The sequence below is a fragment of the Aulonocara stuartgranti genome (assembly GCF_965226115.1).
Source record: "Aulonocara stuartgranti genome assembly, chromosome: 19".
In the NCBI taxonomy this organism is placed as follows: domain Eukaryota; kingdom Metazoa; phylum Chordata; class Actinopteri; order Cichliformes; family Cichlidae; genus Aulonocara; species Aulonocara stuartgranti.
In genome coordinates, this window is record NC_138955.1 from 18,275,568 (window position 1) to 18,297,683 (window position 22,116).

The 22,116-nt window shown below is 38.9% G+C and overlaps 2 protein-coding genes across 4 annotated transcripts in view; both read left to right on the forward strand.

The window, feature by feature from the left end:
• Positions 1-6,142, forward strand: part of sntg2 (syntrophin, gamma 2) — a 105,244-nt gene extending 99,102 nt beyond the window's left edge. For all 3 annotated transcript variants that reach the window (XM_082516160.1, XM_082516161.1, XM_082516159.1), the window contains 3 exons: positions 3,056-3,148; positions 3,539-3,649; positions 4,643-6,142. In XM_082516160.1, the coding sequence (XP_082372286.1) occupies positions 3,056-3,148; positions 3,539-3,649; positions 4,643-4,771 (333 nt within the window). In that variant the 3' untranslated portion in view covers positions 4,772-6,142. The remainder of the gene's footprint in view (positions 1-3,055; positions 3,149-3,538; positions 3,650-4,642) is intronic.
• Positions 6,143-14,435: 8,293 nt separating this feature from the next.
• tpo (thyroid peroxidase) overlaps positions 14,436-22,116 on the forward strand; it is a gene marked incomplete at its 5' end in the record, with an annotated part of 31,047 nt that continues 23,366 nt past the window's right edge. Inside the window, 3 exons of the mRNA XM_082516167.1 lie at positions 14,436-14,582; positions 15,173-15,367; positions 16,145-16,627. Of these exons, the coding sequence (XP_082372293.1) occupies positions 14,436-14,582; positions 15,173-15,367; positions 16,145-16,627 (825 nt within the window). The remainder of the gene's footprint in view (positions 14,583-15,172; positions 15,368-16,144; positions 16,628-22,116) is intronic.

Sequence of the window (22,116 nt, forward strand, 5' to 3'; positions counted from 1 at the left end):
GGTTGAGGTCTGTGAGCACAAAACACTTTCAGTAAAAGGACTGTACAGTCCCTTGCCACATTCTCTGCACACTGCACTGTATAATTAAAAACCACCATGCCCCTGCTGTCTGTGGACATAAAACGAAAATATAGCACAAATACAAAAATCAGAATACACTTCTTGCCATTCCAACTGAGTGGACCGCACAATCGAAAAATGAAGTCGTGAGGCAAGAGAAGCCTTTTGAGGCATAATGCTCCGCAGAGGCTGAAAAGCTTACACATCAGTGCTTTCAAAAGATTTGCGTGAAAAGAATTGGAAAACACATGCTTGTTTGTGTTCCAGCAGGAAAATGAATGTTAAAAATTTATACCTTTTAAAATAGATTTCCCGTGTCATGTGTCTTGACATTATCAGAACGCCGCACAGGATGCTGGGTGTGCCAACAGCTCAAGACCAAAATTAATAAATAAATACATTTCAAAAACAGATTTGCTCTTCTTATCAGATATTGCCAGCCTAACATGTCAGACTTTCACAAGAGCTCTACACATGGGAAATGCCTATGATGTATGACTGATGAAATATATAACCGTTTTATACTCACAATGAGTCCATCATACAATTAGAACATGCTGTTTGTATGAGGATCCAAATAACAGCAATGTTTCATTGGCGTACATCTGCTTGTTTTAACATTGTGAGTTTGAAAAAAGTCGATTAAATTACACTAAATGTATTTTTTCTCATACCCACATAATTCAAGGATCAAGAAAACCTTGCTTATAGTTCACTTTACTGCTGTAGACTCTTCACCTTACAGTATATACATTCAACGGCATAAATGTTTGTTAGGCATAACTGTTCAAATGCTTGTTACACAAATGAGCCAATCCATTGGCAGCAACTTGGTGTGTTTCTTTCAGAAACAGCTCATTTTCTGGGACTTTTCCCTACACAGCCATTCCTGTGTTTACAGAGAATGGTCCAAACAAACAAAAAGAGAAAAAAAGTCCCCCAAAAAGGAAATATCCAACAACCACTTGCTGCAACCCAGCCATGGTATGCAGAAGACCATCTAGGAATGAATAACACATCAAACTTTGAAGCAGATTGGCTGCAGCAGCAGAGGACCACACAAGGTGCCACTGCTGTTAGCTAAGAACAGGAAACCGAAGCTTCGATTCACACTGGCTCACCACAATTAGACAATAGAAGACTAGAAAAAGTAGTATAGTTAGTCAGTCATATAACTATAATCATATAGTTAGGGCTGGATCAGGTGTCCCTGAATCCTCCCTAATGTTGGGCATACACTGTGCAATTTTTGGATAATTTTTAGCCGATTTTTGAGTCGTGAGCCGTTTTGGTGATCGGCCCGAGTTTCGCCTTCATCGTGTATCGTGCATGGTGTAGTAAACGTGGGGTAACGAGAAGCGATTAACACCTCACGACCAGCTCCCGATCATCAATCTTGGTCGTAAGAAAATCAAACCTGTTTGAAATCCTGTCGGCCGTCTTGAGGGTGTCACCGCAGCCTCTCACTCTGCGCACACGCAAACACAGAAATGAAAGTGAAGAGACGGAGCAGCACGGCAGTGCAGCATGTGATCTGGACACAAGTGATGGCGGCACAACTTTGGCAAGCTCATCTGAGCCTTTTCGATGTGGCCTCACAAAATTATCACGACCACAACAACCGTGAAAATAATTGGATGGACATTGCTACTCAATCACAGCTGCCTGATCAATGTTTTTCATTAGCAATTTTGCAAAGTTGATGGTGGTGGTGTGTCTGTGTGAGTGAAAGACAGAGGGAGAGCGAGCGACAGATTTTCTGTGTCCATAACATGAAGGTTACATGCACAGTGTGAGCACTCAGGTCGCATCAGAGCATCGGGCTGTATAGTGTGAGACCCTGCATCATGACCTACAAACGTCTAACCCCTGCGAGTCAATCGTGCAGTTTGAGTTTTGCTGAATGGAAAAAACCCCAAATTGCACAGTGTTTGCCCATCTTTAGTTATGATGCAATAGTTGTAGCCTTTTTGGGGATTCCCATGATGCATTGTGTATTTCTGCTTTAGTCACCTTTCTCACTCACTATGTGTTAATAGACCTCTCTGCATTGAATCATGCTTGTTATAAATCTCTGGCTCTCTTACACAGCATGTCTTTATCCTAGCCGCCCTTCCCTGAGCCTGGTTCTGCTGGAGGTTTCTTCCTGTTAAAAGGGAGTTTTTCCTTCCCACTGTTGCCAAAGTGCTTGCTCATAGGGCGTCATATGATTGCTGGGTTTTTCTCTGTCTGTATTATAGGGGTCTACCATATAAAGTGCCATGAGGCGACTGTTGTTGCGATTTGGCGCTGTAGAAGAAAAATGTTGAATGTTCCGATGAGTCTCGATTTCTGTTGCGGCAGGGTCAGAATTTGGATGCGGCCCATATCACAGGCACCAGATCTCAATCCAGTTGCACACATTGAGGTGTGGTGGAGCAGATTTGCTTCATGGAACATAAAAGTAAAAATTGTACTGACGTGATTGCTGTTGTCAGCTGACATCGAGAAAATAAAATTAAACTGAATCCATACTCTGAACTTTTATCAAATACTCTAACATGCTTGTACACATTTCTTACAGTGGACATTTTGGCATGTGACACTTGGGTGTAGTGAATGTCAGTGAATGCAACATTAACCTTGAACATGATCATTCTGGCACAGCTAAATGGAACACAGCCATTGCTAATTGGATTAGTTACACCTGTGCTTTTCAAAGCATAACAAATCAAAACAGCTGCTGGAAAGTAACATACTTTGTGTTGTCATAAAAACAGTATAATGGAGGGTTTACACAGATGTATGGTGAATGCTAAGCAGGTTATTTATTTATCTATACTACAAATGTATTCAGGGTACTGCTGTGAATGCATGCAAGACTACCATTCCTCTCTGGGTTTGATGCAAGGCTGTGGATGCTAATGCAGAGCGGTACTAAGTACCTTTGTACAGCAATGTAATGCACAAAATGTGTCAGCCAGTTTGTTAATGGATGTCAATTCTCTCTCACCAGTCCAAAAGCTACATGTGCAGCAGCCAGGGGAATGTGCTGTGCTTCACCATAGATTTTGCATCAGGCTTCACCTGCTCTGAAAGCACTTCAAAGGTGACATTTTACCGAGTTCACAATTCTTGTTGGCATACTGCTTCAACTGTTCTTAGTTTTGAGATGACAGTTCAAAATCTCCTTACTGATGTTTGCTTAGGCTCTAATTGTACCTATTTGAGGGGAAAAAAATGCTAAATTTAACATTTTGCACAAATTAATTTCTTCCATTAAGACCTTTATTTCTTCAAGAATAGTATGCTCTTATTAAAATGACAGTTTGAGTTTAATTTAGCAGCTCTGCACTGGTTAAAATCCATCATAAAATAACTTTAAAGATGGTCCGCTGTGTTTCCTCAACTGCACATTAAAATGACATTTCCTGATCATGCAGCCTGTTGTGCTCATTATTGAAACCCCTCTGCTGTGTTTTTTATCCTTCCCTTGTAGACAATACTGTGGCGATACAAGTTCTCTCAACTTAAAGGCTCCTCTGACGACGGGAAAACCAGGGTAAAGCTCCTTTTTAAGAATCCCGAAAGCAAGCAGATAGAAATGAAGGTAATAAAACATTTCTTGCCCCAATTTAATAAAATTAAATGTACTTGTTTAATTCTAGTTGGATTCTTTTACACTAGTTGTGACTCGAAGTGCGGGATTTCTAATTAGTCTCTGCCTCTGTAGCACCGTGCATAAATCAAATAGTCAAGATGTGATTAAACTGCAGACTTTTAGCTTTATTTAAGTGGTTTAACTCAAATATTTTATTAACTGTTTAGGAGTTACGGCCATTTTTATACATGTGAAACTCTGAAAATGGGAGCCTAAGTAATTGGACAGACTTGTAAGGACTCAAGGATCCTTCTTCAATACTTGGATGAAAACTCTCTGAAGCCAGTGTCAGAAGTCTAGAACCCGTGAGCACAAACTGCTGTGTTTCCTGCAGCCACTTTTCGTCCGTCTAAAGGTTTTTTTTTTTCAGAACCTTGCAGGTTCTTTTAGATGTTTTCTGACAAACTGTAATCTGGCCTTCTTGGTCTTGATTGTAGCCGGTGGTTTACACCTCTGTATTTACCTGAAAGTGTCTCTTGATTGCAGACTTTGACAAGAGTGAGAGCGCTCTTGTCATTCAGGTATTTCAGTGTTGCCAGTTGATTCCTTCGTTTTAACAGTGAACCAGATTGTTGATTTTTTTTTAAATGCATTATTGCCTTACATTTGTTAGACCTCTTGAATTTAAGCTGAATGACTGAACTTTAATCACATCAATCCACTCTAGTGAATTACCAGAAAAAAAAGTCATTGTCTAAATATGACCTGGCTGCATATAAATCATGCTGGAAGAAGCTAGTTACCCTGACATACACTGTTATCATTCTCTTGTGCAACTCCTAGTATTGTGACAGATGTGGCGAGTGCAGATAGCATCAGCCACAACTGCCAAATTAATTAATAAACCACAATTACCTGTTAACTTTTTTAAATACTGTGATTTGGATTGTGAACATAACGGACTAATCAGTGCGTCTCTTGTCCTTGACGTGTGCTTTTCAGGAGCTGGAGTTTGCTAATCTGACAGCCGTCCTCCACTGTATACATTCTTTTATCGCTGCCAAAGTGGCCTCCATGGACCCTCTCTTTATGTGCAGTCAAAGCTTCCTTGGAAATTACACGAACAGTTAAGAAGACACGTCCTCATCGTGATGTGCACCTGAGGCAAATCAGCAGTATTTTATGCACAGAGCCCATTGATATGTATATCTTGTTCTTGCTATTTTTGTATGGACTTCTGAAAAAGACATCTTTGTAAAAGACTCTTGAGGTGGGTAATGTCAGATCTACTGAAGGAAAGATGAGGTTTCACTTTTAGACAACTAGAGATATCCAGTGGGAAAAGATATACAGTCCTTCCATTCTTCTGTTTGCCCCCCCCATTTGATAATTATTCAGAGTGAAACTTAACACCTATGATAAAAAAATAAAAAAAATGTAGCTGCCGCTGTGTTTAACAGAAAACCTAAAAATGAATTAAAAATAAAAGAAATTTCAGCTGGGTAAATGAAGCGGATATCGTCACAGGGGGATACAGGATTAAAACAGGCCTTTGACAGGGATATTTCCAACAATGATGAGAAAGCGTATTCTTTTTTTCTTGTTTTTTTTTTTTTAAATCCCCCCAAACTTCCTGTGGTTTACCTAGTAATGTCATGTCTGAAAAGGTACCGCAAGCACCTTACAATAAAAAGCAAAAATAATAGCCTCCAAATAACCACCGAGTTGACTCGACAGCACTCTGATACGGGCCCAGACTAAAATTAAAGAAACTTCCCAAAGGCAGCGCTGGTGCCAGGCTTCAGTACTTCACTGGTTTGGAATAAATTGCAAGTTGTTTGTGTTACTGTTTCCATCTTTTGTATCAAATAAAAAGGCAAACGTCCAGAGTGTTGCATTTCTCTGGCAAACAACATTTTAAGCTTCACAGTATTGTTAGAGTCCTTTTTTTTTTTTTTAATTCTTTTTCTGAATCTCATCCTGATATGGTGAAAATACTGTGCATCTTCAACTTTCTGTAATGGTTTTAGTGTTAAATAACATGTTTGCTGTAGTTTCAATAAATCGCTTACAGAGTTCAACTTTGTCATCCAAGGCATGTTAAAGCTCCCTGTGGGTCTACATGTGTCTACTTTCACACTTTAGAATCTGCTAGCCCAGCTGCTGATTTCTGTCTTAATACTGCATTTGTGCGCCAAAAATACTTTTTCTGTCTTTTCCAAAAACAAAAAGAAAACGCTGCACAGGTAGCTGCGTTTTATTGGAAGAGCCTGTTCCACTACTTGTTTTCAACTGAACTGGGCTGCAGCACAGTCTCATTAAACTGAGTAGTTTAATTCTGTGAGTTAGTAACTTGGGTCTTTTCACCAAGAGGTCACTGATCAGAGAATACCAACAAGTACAAGGTCAACAGACAGCTGTTTACAAACTGTTCCTTTAGCCTGTGTCTCCTGGTCCTTGAACTTTAACTCGGTACAGTTGTCTTTGCTACCCACAATAAACCAGGGAATAGTAACCCAGACGTTTTTGTTTTGTTGGTTTTTCTTTCTTTTCTTGTTTATGTGAAGTTATCTGGAGTTCTCCAGCCAGCATATTAATTCATTAACGGGTTAATTGAATGATTTTTGTCATCTATGGGGCAGAGTTAATTATTCCCATTGTCCTTTTTGCTGTTCTGCTTCCACTGCTCAAACTGTCACACCACATCTCCAACTCCATACACATTGGTCGAAAGGTCACAAGCAGTTTGAACCCAACAGGATATGTTACTTGTGTGCCATTGAAGAGAAAAGCTTGCACTGGCTTCTCACAGGTGAGTGATGACAGCACATGTACTTTTTTTTCCCCTTTCTTTGAAAAGAAAGAAAGAAAAAAAGAACAGGTGGGGCCTGTCCTGGAGGCAATGCTGCGAGAGACTAAACCTTTCTATGTAGGTGTTCTTAGTCTAAAGTGGTTGAATTGAAGGCAGTTGGGCTTCTTTTAGTCTCTTAGTGAAAAGTTTGGGCTTAAACAGCTTGAAAGATAAAAGCAGCCACCGTGTTTAAAAAAAAAAAAAAAAAAAAAAGAAGAGGTGAGATGATCTCCAGCTCACTGCTGAAGTCACTAAACACACAAACGGCATCACGGAGTTACATCAGCAACATGTCAAGCATGAATTTCTAGCACTGAGCTCAACTTTCAATGGGCCGTGACTCTCACAGTTGGCTCCACTTGCAGCATTGGAAACCGTGTGCTAACTGGAGTATTTGTGATGGAAAATTTTCTGGGAAATTTTGGAACTGCTGTCGTGACCTTTCTGTGTCACTGTTCCCTGCAGACGGAATATAAAACTGAAAATATACTCAGCAGGACGGAAGGAAAAAAGGAAGCAGGGCCGTATATCTGCCAAAAATGACTGCAGCTATTATTGTGTACTTTTTATTACAACAATAATGTTTCAGAAGAAAAAAAATAAATAAAAAGGTACTGACAAGCCCTCACATGTACGTAGATGACCTTAATATTGCGTTTCTGGAAGTCTGCTAGGTTGAATGTTGTTTAAGCAGCCAACACATTCAGCACAACAGCTTTGCATGGTATTTTAAAATATGGATTAAATGAATAGCATCATTGTAAAAATGTTTATGATATTAACAGCTCGGATCTCTACTAAACTGCTAATTTTGGAAATTGAAACTCATTTTAGAGATCTTATTTAAATAAGTGGTTGTTATTGGGGTTCATATAGCCGAGTTTCACTTGCTTTTCTGTTTAAAGGTGCCCTGTGGAGCTGGCTTCATGAAAAAAGAGATGTGGATACATCCATTTATAATGGTTTAAACTATTTATCTTATATCTATATCCTCTTTCATGTTTAATTGGTGAGTTTATTAGTATATTAGGTTAGTAAATTAGTATAAGAAATAAATGATACAGAGTGCTCTACATTTTTAAAGTAAGTTGCAAACAGTTATTGGGCATTTTATCCATTGACTAATATAATCATATCTTTCTGCAAAAAGTGTAGTCACCCTCCAAAGTTTTTTAATTCAAAAATGTGCACTTCTTCATTTTTCACACCAAGAATGTAGAGACTGCCTCTGTGCACCACCACAATTGATTTTAAATCAAACAAAGATGTGGTTGAATTTTATTAATAAAAATTGAAAGAGGCTAAAAAGAAATCAGAAATTTGACTGACAAGGGGTTTCATGACAAGGCCTGTCACCCATTTCATGCCAAATAAAGTAGACTCTGTATCTGAAGTTGACTCGAGGTGTTGGATTTGCATTTGTACTTTTCAATTTAATTTTGAATATGAAGTCCAAAAAGAGGTCAGTACAAGGAAAGGAGGCTATCATTATCCCGAATAAAACAAAATAACCAGAGAGGGAGAGCAAAATCTTTATTAGTGGCCAAATCAAAAATCTTGTCTTCAAGAAAGAACGCAGTAAAAGGCCTGAAACATCACGGAAGTTAAGAAACAACTTCACAACATCTGGCCAAGCCAAGAAAAGAACACTCTCGGATATTATTGACAAGGTTTACAATGAAGAGATGCCTTCAAGAATGGAAATATAGAGAGTTTATAACAAGGTGCAAACCATTGCTTCCACTCAAGAACAGGAAGGCCAGAAAGATTTGTCATTAAACCTCTAAAAGAGTCTGCACAGTCCTGGAAAAATGCTGTAGACAAATAAAACCGCGGTTATCTTGTAGCAGAATGATGGGAGAGCAAGGAGCAAACCTGATTATGATCCACAGCATACCACCACATTATCTCTCAAACACAGTGTAGATACCGTTATGGCATGTGTATGCATGGCTATCAGTGGAAGCTGGTCACTGGTGTTTACTGATGATGTGACTACTGAAGCAGTGCAGGTGTATCCTCTCTGCTGAGATTCAACCAAACCATGCAAACCTGATTAGGAAGGCACTTCATGGTGCATGACCCAAAACAAACCCGAGTCTCTTGAGAAATGGGATACTGTTCAGCACCCAAGTCAGTGACCTGATCTCAACAAAATAGAACAACTTTTCAGTTATTATATACAAAACTGGTGGCAGGGAGACCCACAAAAAAGCAGCAACTGAAGGTCACTGCAGTAAAGGCCTGGCAGAGCATCTCAAGGGAGGAAACGTCAAACAGTCCCAGACTGCAAAAGATTTTCATAAATAATTAAAAATAATCCTTGTATTTAAAGTTCTATTAGTCAATTACTTTTGAGCAACGTCTCTAGCAGGAGAGTTTATCTTCACTTAAAATGAACACAAATCACTGAATTTTCAAGCCGTTTGTTACAAAAGATGTAAAAACAGAAAGAAAAGAAGAAAGGAGAAAAAAAAATGTAAAAACACTTCAAGTGAGAACAAGAGAAACACCAAGTCTCTGAGTTACTCAAGTGTGAGCTGGTTTACTTAACCATGGCATTGGGCTCCCAGGTTTCTCAGTATACAAGTGCACGCTGCACCACAAACACAGCTCTCAGATCTTGGATTGTTGGTGACAGTAAGAATGGCATACTTTCATTGCCTTTGTCTTGTAATGATTTCCTGCATTTCTCTTCCAAGTTTTACAGCAGATGATGTCAAAACACTGACCGGTAAGTATATTTTTATTTGTGCATTTTATGTATTTGCTGAAGCTGTCATGAAAAATATTGGATCATTTATAAATATTAGATAAAATTCATGAATTGAACTGGAAGAACTGAAACGACTGATGTTCTTTTTGGGCACGGCTATAATGTACGTAATGGAATAAGAAAGCACATTTTATGCAGCTTTCAACTTCTTCAGCCTTACAATTAGAGTGAAACCTATAATCAACCAAGTATGATTTCAGGATAATTTCAGGATTTGGGGTATATGAAACCAGCTTCTTCTCACCCAGAAAATAGATTTCAGAATATAATTCATACTGCTCACTGGTGCAATACATTTATTATGAACCAGCCTGTGCAGAGATATTTTAGGCAGTGTCTCTAGTTATTACTGAGAACGAGGGTTAAATGATATCAGTATCAGGACATATTGTTACTTGGTACTGAAGTATAGTTCTTCAGATAAGAACACAGTGAACACTATCACTGGGTGGATAAATAGTCCTTGAGGGCTTCAGTGGATGCAAAGTAAATGGTGCTAAATTGTCAGGTCATTGTGCCCCAAAAGGCACCGCTAAGCCTGACCATGACTTGAGCTACATGGACTCTTTGGAATAACACAAGTTACTCAGAAATAGGTTCTTTGGTCTTTTAAGTGCCCTTAAATGAATTCTAAGGTCAGTGACTATGCAACAACATCAAAACATAGCTCTCAAGGATGGGATGCTACTTGGCCAGCATGGAGCTGGTTCAGTCCACGTTTCTATTATTTCCCCAGTCATCTCATTAAAAACCTCCATCCATACGTCTTTGTAACCTCTTATCTAATTCATTCGCTCAATGGACGAGAGGATTGACACCATCACAAGGCTAACCCAGAGATCCTTGAGAGGGAGCGTTCACACATCATCCCAAGAGTTTCATCTTGTTTTTACTTCTGAGAAATCATTTAAAGATTACTCCTCCCTTGGGGTCACTATCAGCTTTCTTTCACCAGAACTTTGTCTTCATGTAGCAAATTCTTTGTTGGTGCTGAAGTTGCTTTTCTCCCTCAGAGAAAAGAGCTGGATGTGTTGGATACAGTTGATCTGGTTAAATCAAAACTTTAGTAATGTGCCATGCACTGTCCTCTTAGAAGTTTCTATTCAAGCAATATCACAGTGCATGGCACGTTACTAAAGTTTTGATTTAACCAGATCTACTGTATCCAACACATTTTTCTTAAGAGAAAATTATTTTATTGTATTTTTTTCTTCAATTTTTTTCATGCACTGCTTAAATAAGTTGACTGGATATAGAAATATTTAGGATTCTGCACAGAGTCATTTACATTGTGGGCGACCGTGGCTCAGGGGGTTGGGAATCGCATCTGTAACCGGAAGGTCGCCGGTTCGATCCCTGGGCTCTCTGTCCTGGTCGTTGTGTCCTTGGGCAAGACACTTTACCCTACTTGCCTACTGGTGTTGGCCAGAGGGGCCGATGGCGCGATATGGCAGCCTCGCTTCTGTCAGTCTGCCCCAGGGCAGCTGTGGCTACAACTGTAGCTGCCTCCACCAGTGTGTGAATGTGAGAGTGAATGAATAGTGGTATTGTAAAGCGCTTTGGGTGCCTAGAAAAGCGCTATATAAATGCAATCCATTATTACATTAAAACAAACAATGTTTGTTCACAGTAAAGTTCAAGTGAACACTTTCACCTTTTGTTGCCTTATTTTAATCATTTAAAATCAAATGATTTAATGTGTATTTTAATATTTTGTTAATACCAACATTTTGAATGCTACGTTAATAATAAAAACTGCAAATACTGGACAAATTACTTGATTTAATATCCATCCATCCAGCTTCTGTTTGTCCTTTTAAGGGGCGCTGGAGCCTATCCCAGCTGTCTTAGGGCGAGAGGCAGGGTACACCCTGGACAGGTCGCCAGTCTGTCGCAGGGCTAACACTCACATTCCCACCTATGGGCAATTTAGTGTTTCCAATTAACCTATCCCCACTAACTGTCTTTGGGCTGTGGGAGGAGAGTACTGGGGGAGAACCCACGCAAACCACCAAATACCAGACAAATTACTTAATTTAATGTTCCAAAATGGCATCTATTTATTTTAAAGTAAGTTAGTTAAGTAAGTTAAGTATGTGAAAAGCAGTGAAAATTCACTTGTAACAACTAGAAATATCAACCTTTTTAAAAACACATGTGGATAGTTCTCAAGTTATCAATATTAAAATTTTGAAATATTAAAGTAAAGTACAGACTCAAATACCACATAATATTTAAAAAGTACTGTACATTAGTACAAAGCAGTGTGGCAGAAGTGAACAAAACAATCTGCTGTACTTTGTGGCTTGTGCTTTTATTATGTTTTTATTCTAATATGCATTTTATATTACCCCTGTGTATTAGTGGCATTGACCTGTGAGTATATTTGATACTTTGCTAAGGCCTTATAATACTCGTGTTACTTCTCTGTCTCTTATGTTAAGCACTTTGGTATAACGCTGGTTTTTAAATGTGCTCTTTAAATAAAGATTGTTGTTATTGTTGTTTAACTATATTTTGAAGACTGGCTGTAGCTTAACTACCTTCATATGTTGTTAGTGAGTCAAACAGTTTAGTTACTTTTTACTTGTGGTTGTTACTCAGATTACTATCGGTTTTGCACTGTAATAAGAAACTACAGATTTTCACTTGTACTTTACATTCCCCATCCTTGAAACCCCTTTGACCATTCCCCTTCCATTTTTTCTTTAATCCTGACCACTGTGCAGGAACGCCCCGGTCATGCATTCGTCACTGAGCCACTTGAACTTTGTGCAGTGGAAAAGGACAAGTGTTGCTCGGTGCTTACGCAGCATTAACGTCATCGTGTTTTAATGCCCCAGATCTCTCCCTGAGATCTCCGTGTCTTTAGTCTGCTCACATAAATACATGATGCTTGAACAGTTTCACTGATAAACTGAAAATGAAACGTCACATGTGAATTGTCAATTTAATTATTGTTTTTGTTATTCCTTTTTCTAGTTTTAGTTCAAACGGTATATCTCCTTAGTCATGTTTTGGTGTTCAACTACTCCCAGTGTGAACTACTTTGTAGCATCTCAGAAACAAGTTACTTTGATCCATGTATATTTAATATCATCATTACAGAATAAGAACATGATAGATGAAATGATATTTTTAAAATGTCTCATGCTGATCAAAAAATACATTTTCCAGCTTCATCCATCAAAGAATTACTTATTTCATCACATCAAGAAAGCCTTTATGATGTAGATGAAGACTTACTCGACGTCAGGCAACGGTAATACGCCTCAGTTTTACCTCAAATAATCTGTGCAGAAAAGGATCAAAGGAACTCTAACTGCCCTTTTATCTGTTTTTCTCGCTAGGTGGACCAAACCCTCAGCTTCCCAACACATGCTTAAATTTTTTCGGCAAGCCAACCCTGAGACGAAGCACATTTCTAGGGCTGCAGAGGTTTTCCAAAAGACTCTTCGTGTCCTAAAGAAGAAAGTGAAACAGAGATATAATCAGGAGCTCACAACACCCGGTAGAATTACTTTCTTTTAGGAAACTCGGTTTCACCTTGGATGGAACATTTAGAAAAGTTTTCATTACATTTTTAGTCAGACCACCTTTACTAGTTCTGTCATTGTAAAACAGTTTAACCGGCCACACATGATCAGCAACAGAATTTCAATAATGTTTGCTCAGATTTAAAAGTTTCATATCAATCAGTCCAACTCTGCCTGCTTTGTTACTCTAGCTCAAGAACAACTGTTGTCATGGAAACATTTGAAGCTGATTGCAGAGCTGTCAAAATGTCCTCCTACAAGTCCAGCCACCTGTCGGTACACCCATCTCTACAAGTATCGACTGATATCAGGACTCTGCAACAACAGGTAGTTAAAATGACATCTGAACAACCGTTTCCCCTAAATGAAAACTTCATTTCATATCCAATGTAAATTTTGTCTTAGCAAGCACATAATTAGGCCTCCAGGCAAAACTACAGTATGTCAGGATTAGAAAAGCCATTATCTGTTTTGATAGTTTCGATGCATACAGGTAGCAAATGTATTAATAATCATCAGCATCATCTTAAACTTAATGAAATATATTTAGTTATGTTCACTTCACTGCATGCTGTTTTTAGTAAAGCATTTCTCAAACAATTAAAAATAAAAACTTCCTGAACTAGTCAACATTCTTGAATATTCAAGTACCTGTCAAGTTTCAAATGTTGATTCATCAATAATTTGTATATTCATAATTTCTCATTATTTTTAATTACTGAAATGCAACACGAGCCACGATCTCTTCCTCGCAGGGGAACAGGTGAACCTGCTTCCTAAGCTAAGCCCCTTCAAAAACTTCCACTCCTCCACTGCCCACTTGAGTCCGACTTCAAAAGCATGTGAAAGCCTATAGTTTGCCCATTTTAAAGACCCCACTTTACAGCTTTAAAGAGTATATTTTCTGCCTGGTGCAAGGCAGTCTTGCCCTCTGTGGGTAAACTCACCCTTTAGAACCCTTGCACAGGGGTTATTAAAAAAATAAAAAATATATATATATTTTTTTATAATGGCCAAAAAAAAAAAGGGGGGGGGGGGGGGGGGGGTGACTCCTTGTTACTTTACTTTCCTAAAGAGATTGGTGTCAAATGCTAGTTTTCAGCCTTAATGTTGTCATAATGTTAAGTTTGTAAATTATGGTGATAAAGGAGGGCATGTTTTGCCTATGAGCATTTATTATCATTTGGTTTCTTCCCTCGCTTGTGATGTCTAATTAAAAGGAAAGTAGAAAATTCTCAAATCAAGAAGCTGGAACTATGAAATGTTTGTCAGCCGCCAGCTGATAAGTTATCTTGTGTGTGTGTGTGCCAGCTGTTGACGAGGAGGCAAAAGGCAACAAAAAAATAAATACATGACAGGTTCTTGCAATCCTTTTTGGTTTTAAACAGTCATTTAAGAGCATAAAAATGATGCTGTTGCAATGATCCTAAGTCAATGTGCAGCAACGATGATGTTTCTCACAGGATCATAACCACAAACTAACCGTCAAAACAGATACTGTCATTTCTGTACATTTAATTTATATGAATGTACTGAATGCACCATTTTAAACCTTAATAATCCAGTAAACTGGATGATGCTTTCAGTAAGGGGTTATACAGTTTTGCATGGCAGTATTTTTGGACACACTTCATGTTTCTCTTTGTCAGGCAAAATCCTCGCTGGGGAGCAGCCAACACTGCCTTGGTCAGATGGCTACCAGCTGAATACGAAGACGGGGAGAGCGAACCAAAAGGCTGGAACCCAGAACGGCTCCATAATGGATTCCAACTTCCCCCGGTAATCTACAAAATACCGGTCCAACAGACACAAAAGTCTTGGTGGATAAATTACAGAAATGTAGAAATGAAGCCGGCTCGCCCTGCAAAACCCTGAGTTAATGTAGCATTTCATTTATTTTTCCTCACCTGTTTCACAGCAGATAACGTCCACAGCAATTTAGGAAGAGCACAGGAGAGTGTGAGATGACATAGATTAGAACCGCATTTATATATTGCATCTAGCGTATACACTACATCCATAACCTAAAAACAGTTGGTTTCTTATCATGTGGATAAACATATTTTCTTCCAAAAAAGCAGATGAAACCGTTTTGCTCACACTTGAATTCAATTTTAGTCCTAATTTATGCATTCATTACACAGAGTGAGGGCCTTTAGTTGGAGAACTCATCAAATATGCATCACTTGTATCCAGCCAACAGTTTACCACCATATCCGACTGCTGAAATTTACTACAGTGTTTCAGATAATAAATCAGAGTCCTAATATTCCATTTCTTATTGACTCACAGTGAGTGAACAACATCTTGATACTTCATGTGTTGCATTACTTGAGCACTACAAAATAAAAATCCTGCTTTGTCTATAGGCCCGGACAGTCAGCAGGGAAATAATGACGAGTGCGTCTAAATGGAAAGATGATTCCTACTCTCAGCTGCTGGCGGACTGGGGCCAGTATATATCCCATGACATAACCCTGACGCCTCAAAGCACCAGCACCGATGGGTCAGATGTGGACTGTTTAAAAACGTGTGAAAATGTGCATCCGTGCTTTCCCATTAAGGTAAACAGAGAATCCATCATTTTCTTTATTTTTGTTGCTTGCACTTGTTTGTGTAAAAAATAAAAAAAAATAAAAAAATCCCTTTTTTCCTGGACTTTTGCACAATAGCAGCCCAGTGAAGCTCACCCAGTTTGATCCTGAGATAATCACATATTTAAATACATAAAATAACACAGTAATAGGTTCATTGTAGTACTTCCCAAAAAAACCCATTTACATTAAAAACAAACAAACTTTAAAATCTCTGTTGCTATGAACTCCCTGGTGGTGGTGATGGACAGAGCTGTGCATCCTTGTTTGAAAAGTTCAAGAGCATGGTGTTAATGTTTTTGTCACCAGGCCTGTTTGTACTATAGGACCCTCTGTACTTGTATGACAGCTAGCTTTAAACTATGGAAAAAATGGAAGCCATGGTAATCTGGAGACCGAGTGCATGAGAAAAATCTCACACCATGCATAGATGTTACAGCTAGCTAGATGACAAGCGGTCACCTGCCCAGAGTTATAAACTTCTCCAACTGCCTTTAGTTATTAGCAGGAGCCCAGTCAGTCCTTTTTAATGCCATCCTACTTTGCAGGTGACATCTGACAAAATGACACCTTTCACTCTGGGATAAGGCATTGCTTTATATTACATACGTTTACTTTTCCAAATGTGAATTGGGCCTTCAAAATTCCATGACAAAGACGACAACAAATACATGTGGTAGATCAGCAGTAGTTTAAAGTTTACCGGAAGCACTAAATGATCAGTAAATGATTCTATCCTCTCTGCAGATGAATGATGGTCTACAAAGCTGTATGCCATTTTTTCGCTCCACATCAGACTGCTTTGTCAATTTTCAGTCTGGTATAAGACAAGCCCTGCAGCGACAACAGCTCAATGCCATGACTTCATTCATTGATGCTTCTGCTGTCTACGGCCACAATCAAAAGCTGGAGAGCTTCCTTCGTGACCTTCCTGGCCGTAATGGAAAACTTGCTGTCAATGCCCGATTCAAAGATCCAAAAGGAAGGCCTTATCTCCCATTTGTAACCAAGCTGCCATCAGCCTGCCACCAAGATCTGCAAGGGGAAAGAGTTGAATGCTTCAGTGCAGGAGACAACCGGGTCAGCGAAGGTCTGCCTCTGACTTCTTTGCACACGCTGTGGCTCAGAGAACACAATCGAATTGCAGAGGCACTGAAACACATCAACGGTCACTGGAGCCCAGAGATGATATACCAAGAGACTCGTAAGATCATAGGTGCACTGCACCAGGTAAGTGACAACCAAACCCAACTGAATCAGATGTAAAAAGTGACACAAAAAATTCAGTTTCAGTTGACATTTCATGTGATTCATGGAACAAACTACTGAATTTAAAAGAAAGTATCCAAAATGTTAATTTACTAGCACTCAAGTAGGCACACAAAGGTAATTAGACTGATTAATTTGATGAATTCATTAGGCTAATATTTTGGATTCTGCTCAGATTCATTTATGCAAAGTCTGCAATCTGTCATTTCAGAATAAAAGTTGCACATTTTGAAATGTAGCAGCAATCTGCAGCAGAAAGGCAAAAAAGCTTTCAGCACTGTAAACTCTGTATTTCCAGGTTGCATCACACTTTTTCTCTTTCAAGTTTTCGCACTCTCAAGGCTACTTTGCAAGTACTTGCGATGAGTCAGCATCTCCCATGCAAACTGCAGTACTGTGCAAGTAACCAAAGCAGTCACAGGAAAGTTTGTGTCACAGCACCTTCTCTGTGACCAGATTCACCTGCCTTCACATGAGGTTGATAGTCAGCAGTTTCCAGCAGCCACTCGCCAACCGGTCAAGAAATACATTTTTCCTAGTTGACCAGTGGTTGCCAACCGTCTCCAGGCCTGTGTGACTTTTTATATTGCCAATTTTGTTTTTATTATAAACATCTCAAGTAGGCTAATAGTGATTTTAGTCATTTAAAACTAAATCTAAAATTTGTCAAACCCCTGTCCAATTCAATTTCAATTCAATTCAATTTCTTTATTGTCCCACAAGGGGAAATTAGTTTAGCAGCAGGAGGATAAGAACAAACACCCACCCTAAAGCTACTTTCAGTTTTGCATGCTTGGCCGCTCAAGGAAAACAAACATAATTCAATTTCTGCTATTTAATGTTTAACATTAACTGCCTAGTATTACCACAGAAGAAGCACCGTTTGCATTCACAGGCACGCTAACCTTTGAAAAAGCTTCAAAAGGGTACTAGATCAAATTTGAGAGGGATGGTTTAGAAATGAAACGAAATGCAGGTTGTGCTCTAATCTATGTGAAGGCAAGACCACTAAAGTTCTAATGGATTCACACGTAGTGGGGCGTTTTAGACTTTAAAATCTGGACATACCATCCTCTATCACCAGCGCTGTTAAATAAGCGTAGCTACGACACTAGACGCAGAATATGATGAAAATAAAAGCTACTGTGATTCGCAGCTATAAAGCTTCTGCCGAGTAACACAAATGATGCCTGAGGGGGAACAAACTAATCTAGCATTTATGAGCACAGTGATTTCAGAGTCTGCAGATGCGAGTGTGTCACAATTACGTGGGAGAGCTGATATGAATGAGATGTATAAAAGAAAAGAAGCGATTCTTTTCATTTGAAGTTACTCGAGGTTATAACAGCATTGACTGTATTGTGTCTGAAGCTGCTGTGCACATGGAAAACAAACTCTGGTATTTCTGTGATGCACAGAAATTGCAGGCATACAATAAAACAACACACAACATGTACGCTCTTGTGACAATCTACAAGTATAGAAACTTATATCCTATACACTTTTTAAAAATAAAAATCTTGTATCCCTAAAGCTGAGGCAGAAAAAGTGTCTTAGACAACATTGTCTCCATTTACTGTGTTTTTCACTTTATCATGTCATTTCATCTGACATTAAAAAGTGACACTGTAGGTACAATAGCAGTATGGGTCTGTAGCAGTGAGACTAAAGGATGGTTCAGGGTCGCCTGATACAGCCTCAACTATATGCTTCATCAAAAACGAAACCTTAAAAATAGAGAGGGTGTGTGTCTCCTGAAACCAAACTGGGAGCTGGTTCCACAGGAGAGAGGTCTGAAAGCTGAAGGCTCTGCCTCCCAGTCTGCATTTAGTGAACCACAGTCTAATTCAGGGGTCCCCAATCCCAGTCCACGAGGGCCGGTGTCCCTGCAGGTTTTAGATCTCACCCTGGGTCAACACACCTGAATCACATGATTAGTTCATTACCAGGCCTCTGGAGAACTGCAAGACATGTTGAGAAGGTAATTTATCCATTTAAATCAGCTGTGATGGATCAAGGACATCTAAAACCTGCAGGGACACCGGCCCTCCTGGACTGGGATTGGGGACCCCTGGTCTAATTATTCAAGACCTTACTGAAGAAGTAACAAAAGCACAAACTAGATTTTCAACATCACTTAGAGGATTTTCTCTTTTTCACTGATCAGATAAAAGAAAGCAGTCCTGCATTGTTTTCAAGATGAATGTTTTAGCACCATGTATAAGAATGACAGTTCCCTCTGCGAGCTGAGCGAGACATTATGAAGATAAACAGTGAAAAGCCTTCTCTATGGGGAAAGCTCTGCTGATTTAATGAATTCAGAAGTTGTCCGACCCTGACAGCTGCTGTTTTAAGTCTGATGACTGTGAGGATCAACCAGCCATGGAATTCCCTGCTTTGCTGTCATTGCTGGTGATGCTGCAGTTTTCATATCTGAAAACTGCAACTCCTAAGCCCATAAATTGGTATAAATTGGCTGCAGGGAACCATTTTATCTTAAACACTGTTCACATTAATATTATACATATTTGCAAGTCTCTGCTTGTAGTCGCTAGAGACAGAACAACAGAAAATTATCATGTGAATCACCTTATTTTTTTTCCAGTCAACACCTTTACCCAGCAGTTGTTTTAAAGCTTCCTCTAAGAATCTTGCCCAGCACCAAACAGCTAAGAAACCTAGCTACCATTAATTTGTGCAGAAACATGTCCCCAAATAATTACTGTTAATTATCTGCCTGATTTCAAATTGGAAACTGACGTATCCACTGAACTGGTCAGTGTATTTGTAGCACTGTGTCCCTCCAGTCCACAGAAACAGCCAGTAAATGCAAGCAGCTACATTTCCTCAGTTTTGCTCCAAACAAAACACGAGTCTGTTCTTTCTTTGTAGGTTCTTGATAATGAAGTAACAGATGGCATCACAGCTATGATGGCTCTCTCATTTTATTTATTTTTACGTGTCTTTATTATCCAATAGATACGCTTTTTACTACTGCTAAAGATGAGATCACACATTTTGTGGCAGGCCAGGCTTCAGAGCTTAGCAGAAACTGTTACCATCTCAGTGGTGTTGGGTGCAGGCACGTTGTGCACTACAATGACTGATTGGACTATTCCTTTCAGCTTCAGGCAGAGGGCGATTAATGATGAAGGAAGCGTGTGTACATTCTTCATGAAAAGTAACGAAGAAAATGTTTTATGATTGAATGCAAAGGATTTGTTGCTTATACCGAAGGGGAGCGGTGACCCTGGCGCTATCTTAAAGTTTCCCCAAACATTTTATTAGCAAGGGGAAAATAAGTCAGATTTTGTGTGCTGACATTTGACAACAGCAGTGGATTAGAAACTAGTATTTTCAGGTGACTCAGGGACAATGCTAGGGGAAAGAGATTTACAATATTAAAAAGAGATGGCCTAAGGTGGAAGGGCTCTTTAAATAATTTGGGAGGGTGAAGCATAAAAGGCAGGTAAAGGATTTACATACTGAAGCTATGACCAGCTTGGAAAATCCCTGTATTGGAAGCAGAGTGAAAAGTGAGGGACTATCTAGTCTGACCAGCCTGCAAACCAGCAGAATGTAACGTTATCTATTTTAACAAAAGGGGGAGGAAAAAAAAGAATTAAAGTAGTACAGAAGGGGGGGGGGGGGAGTAAGAGAATTCAAAACTAAACTACAAGCACTTTTTAATACATGACAGATTTGTTGACTGTTTTTAGCAAGGCCTGCAGACTAGGAGATCTGTTTTTTCAGATGTAGAAAATGTAATCCCACAAGCATTTGGAAAGTATGAGGCTTGACAGCAACAGCTTGATACTGATGGAGTAACTTTGAAGTAATTAAGGGCGACTGAGTAAATACCTGGTATGATGGTTTACTACTTGATGTAAACTGATGTTGGAGCAACCAGTGATGACTTAATGTTTGATTAATGTTCTCAGTGTTTGAATCAGAGAACGTACTTGTGAAGAAAGGTAGGATGAGATCATTATGAATTAATCATTGTCCAAATGAGTCACCATTACAGTATCTCCCAGCTCTAGTAAATATCATCATCCACCATCTAGTCCCGGATTAGGAGTCGCTAAGTTGTGATCGAATAATTATTTAAAGTGAAAGGAAACATGTAAAGGAAAATTCATACAGACTTCAGGGGATCGGGCTGCTTTTACACTCGACTGTATAATGCATGTATGAAACGCATGAAAGCCCAAAGTTCAGAAGATGGACTACAACATATGCATTTTTCCTTACAGCAACAGTTTTACCTGTTGTCCTCAAATATCACTTCATTCCAGAGATTGGACTAAAAAAATGCAACATATGCCAGAAATAATAAACTAAAAACAATATGCTTATTTTTCATGATCTAATGCAACTCCATTCTCCTTTCCTTGTTTAAGATTTCTACAAACAATGTAAAATTATTTAGATCAATCACCTACCTCAGCTGATCTGAAGGGACATCAGAAGTGCAGAGGGAAGGTGAACTGACACTCTGAGAAGGGAGACTGAGACGTTGTACACACAGGAGGGTGACTGTGGTAGTGGACATGTGTGGGGGAAAATCACACAGCTGAACTGAATCTAACTGATGAGACAAGGGAAGCAAAACTGAACATAACAGAAGGGAGACTATCAAAATAAAACAGGAAGTAACAGAATGCAGGAATGCATACTTGAAAAAAAGATAGTGAGTGAAACGAACATAGTGACAAGAAAGACTTTATACAGAAGACAGAGCACAAAGATGAGACTAGAACAGACAGGATACGAAGGGAACGAAAGTCGTCAAATAAGGAACTGAAGAAAAGTTGAAGTCAGAATCACCAGGAGAAAATATTCTCAAAGGACTAAATAGAGAACTGCAAGAGATAAGACTCAGGACCGTGAAATAGATGAACTTCGATCAGTTAGTACGCTGTATATTCTGGATTTAGAGAACTTATTAACCACTACTTTCTTCATGCAAGGCAGCAACTGGACAAGTAGCAGATTTTATTACAGCAGCATCACGTTGGGTTTAACAGGATATTTTTGAAAATGGAAAACATATCAGCAGGTTATGGCATGAAACAGAAAACATGCTTATATTTAAGATTGACATGATCTGCACCACTTCATTTTGTTTACTGTTTTCATGAATTAGAGCAGTAATTATCTGCTTTCATTTCATAGGAAGGATAGTCCAGTGAATCTTTTGGTAAAAGATGTAATAAAGACCCACCTTTCCTTATTATTTAGAAATTTTGACCAGCTTTTAATTGTGAAACTTTCCTAAGCAAATCTGACTATTCATAGACATTCTCAGTTTTCAGGAACTGGTGTAGTTTTTGTGCCTTTTTCTGGTAAAAATGTTGACGGTTAATCAGGTTTTCAGTCTAATGAGTTGTTAATTAGAGAAAAAAAACAAACATGTTTGCTTTTTTTCCACAGTAGACATTTTCTGT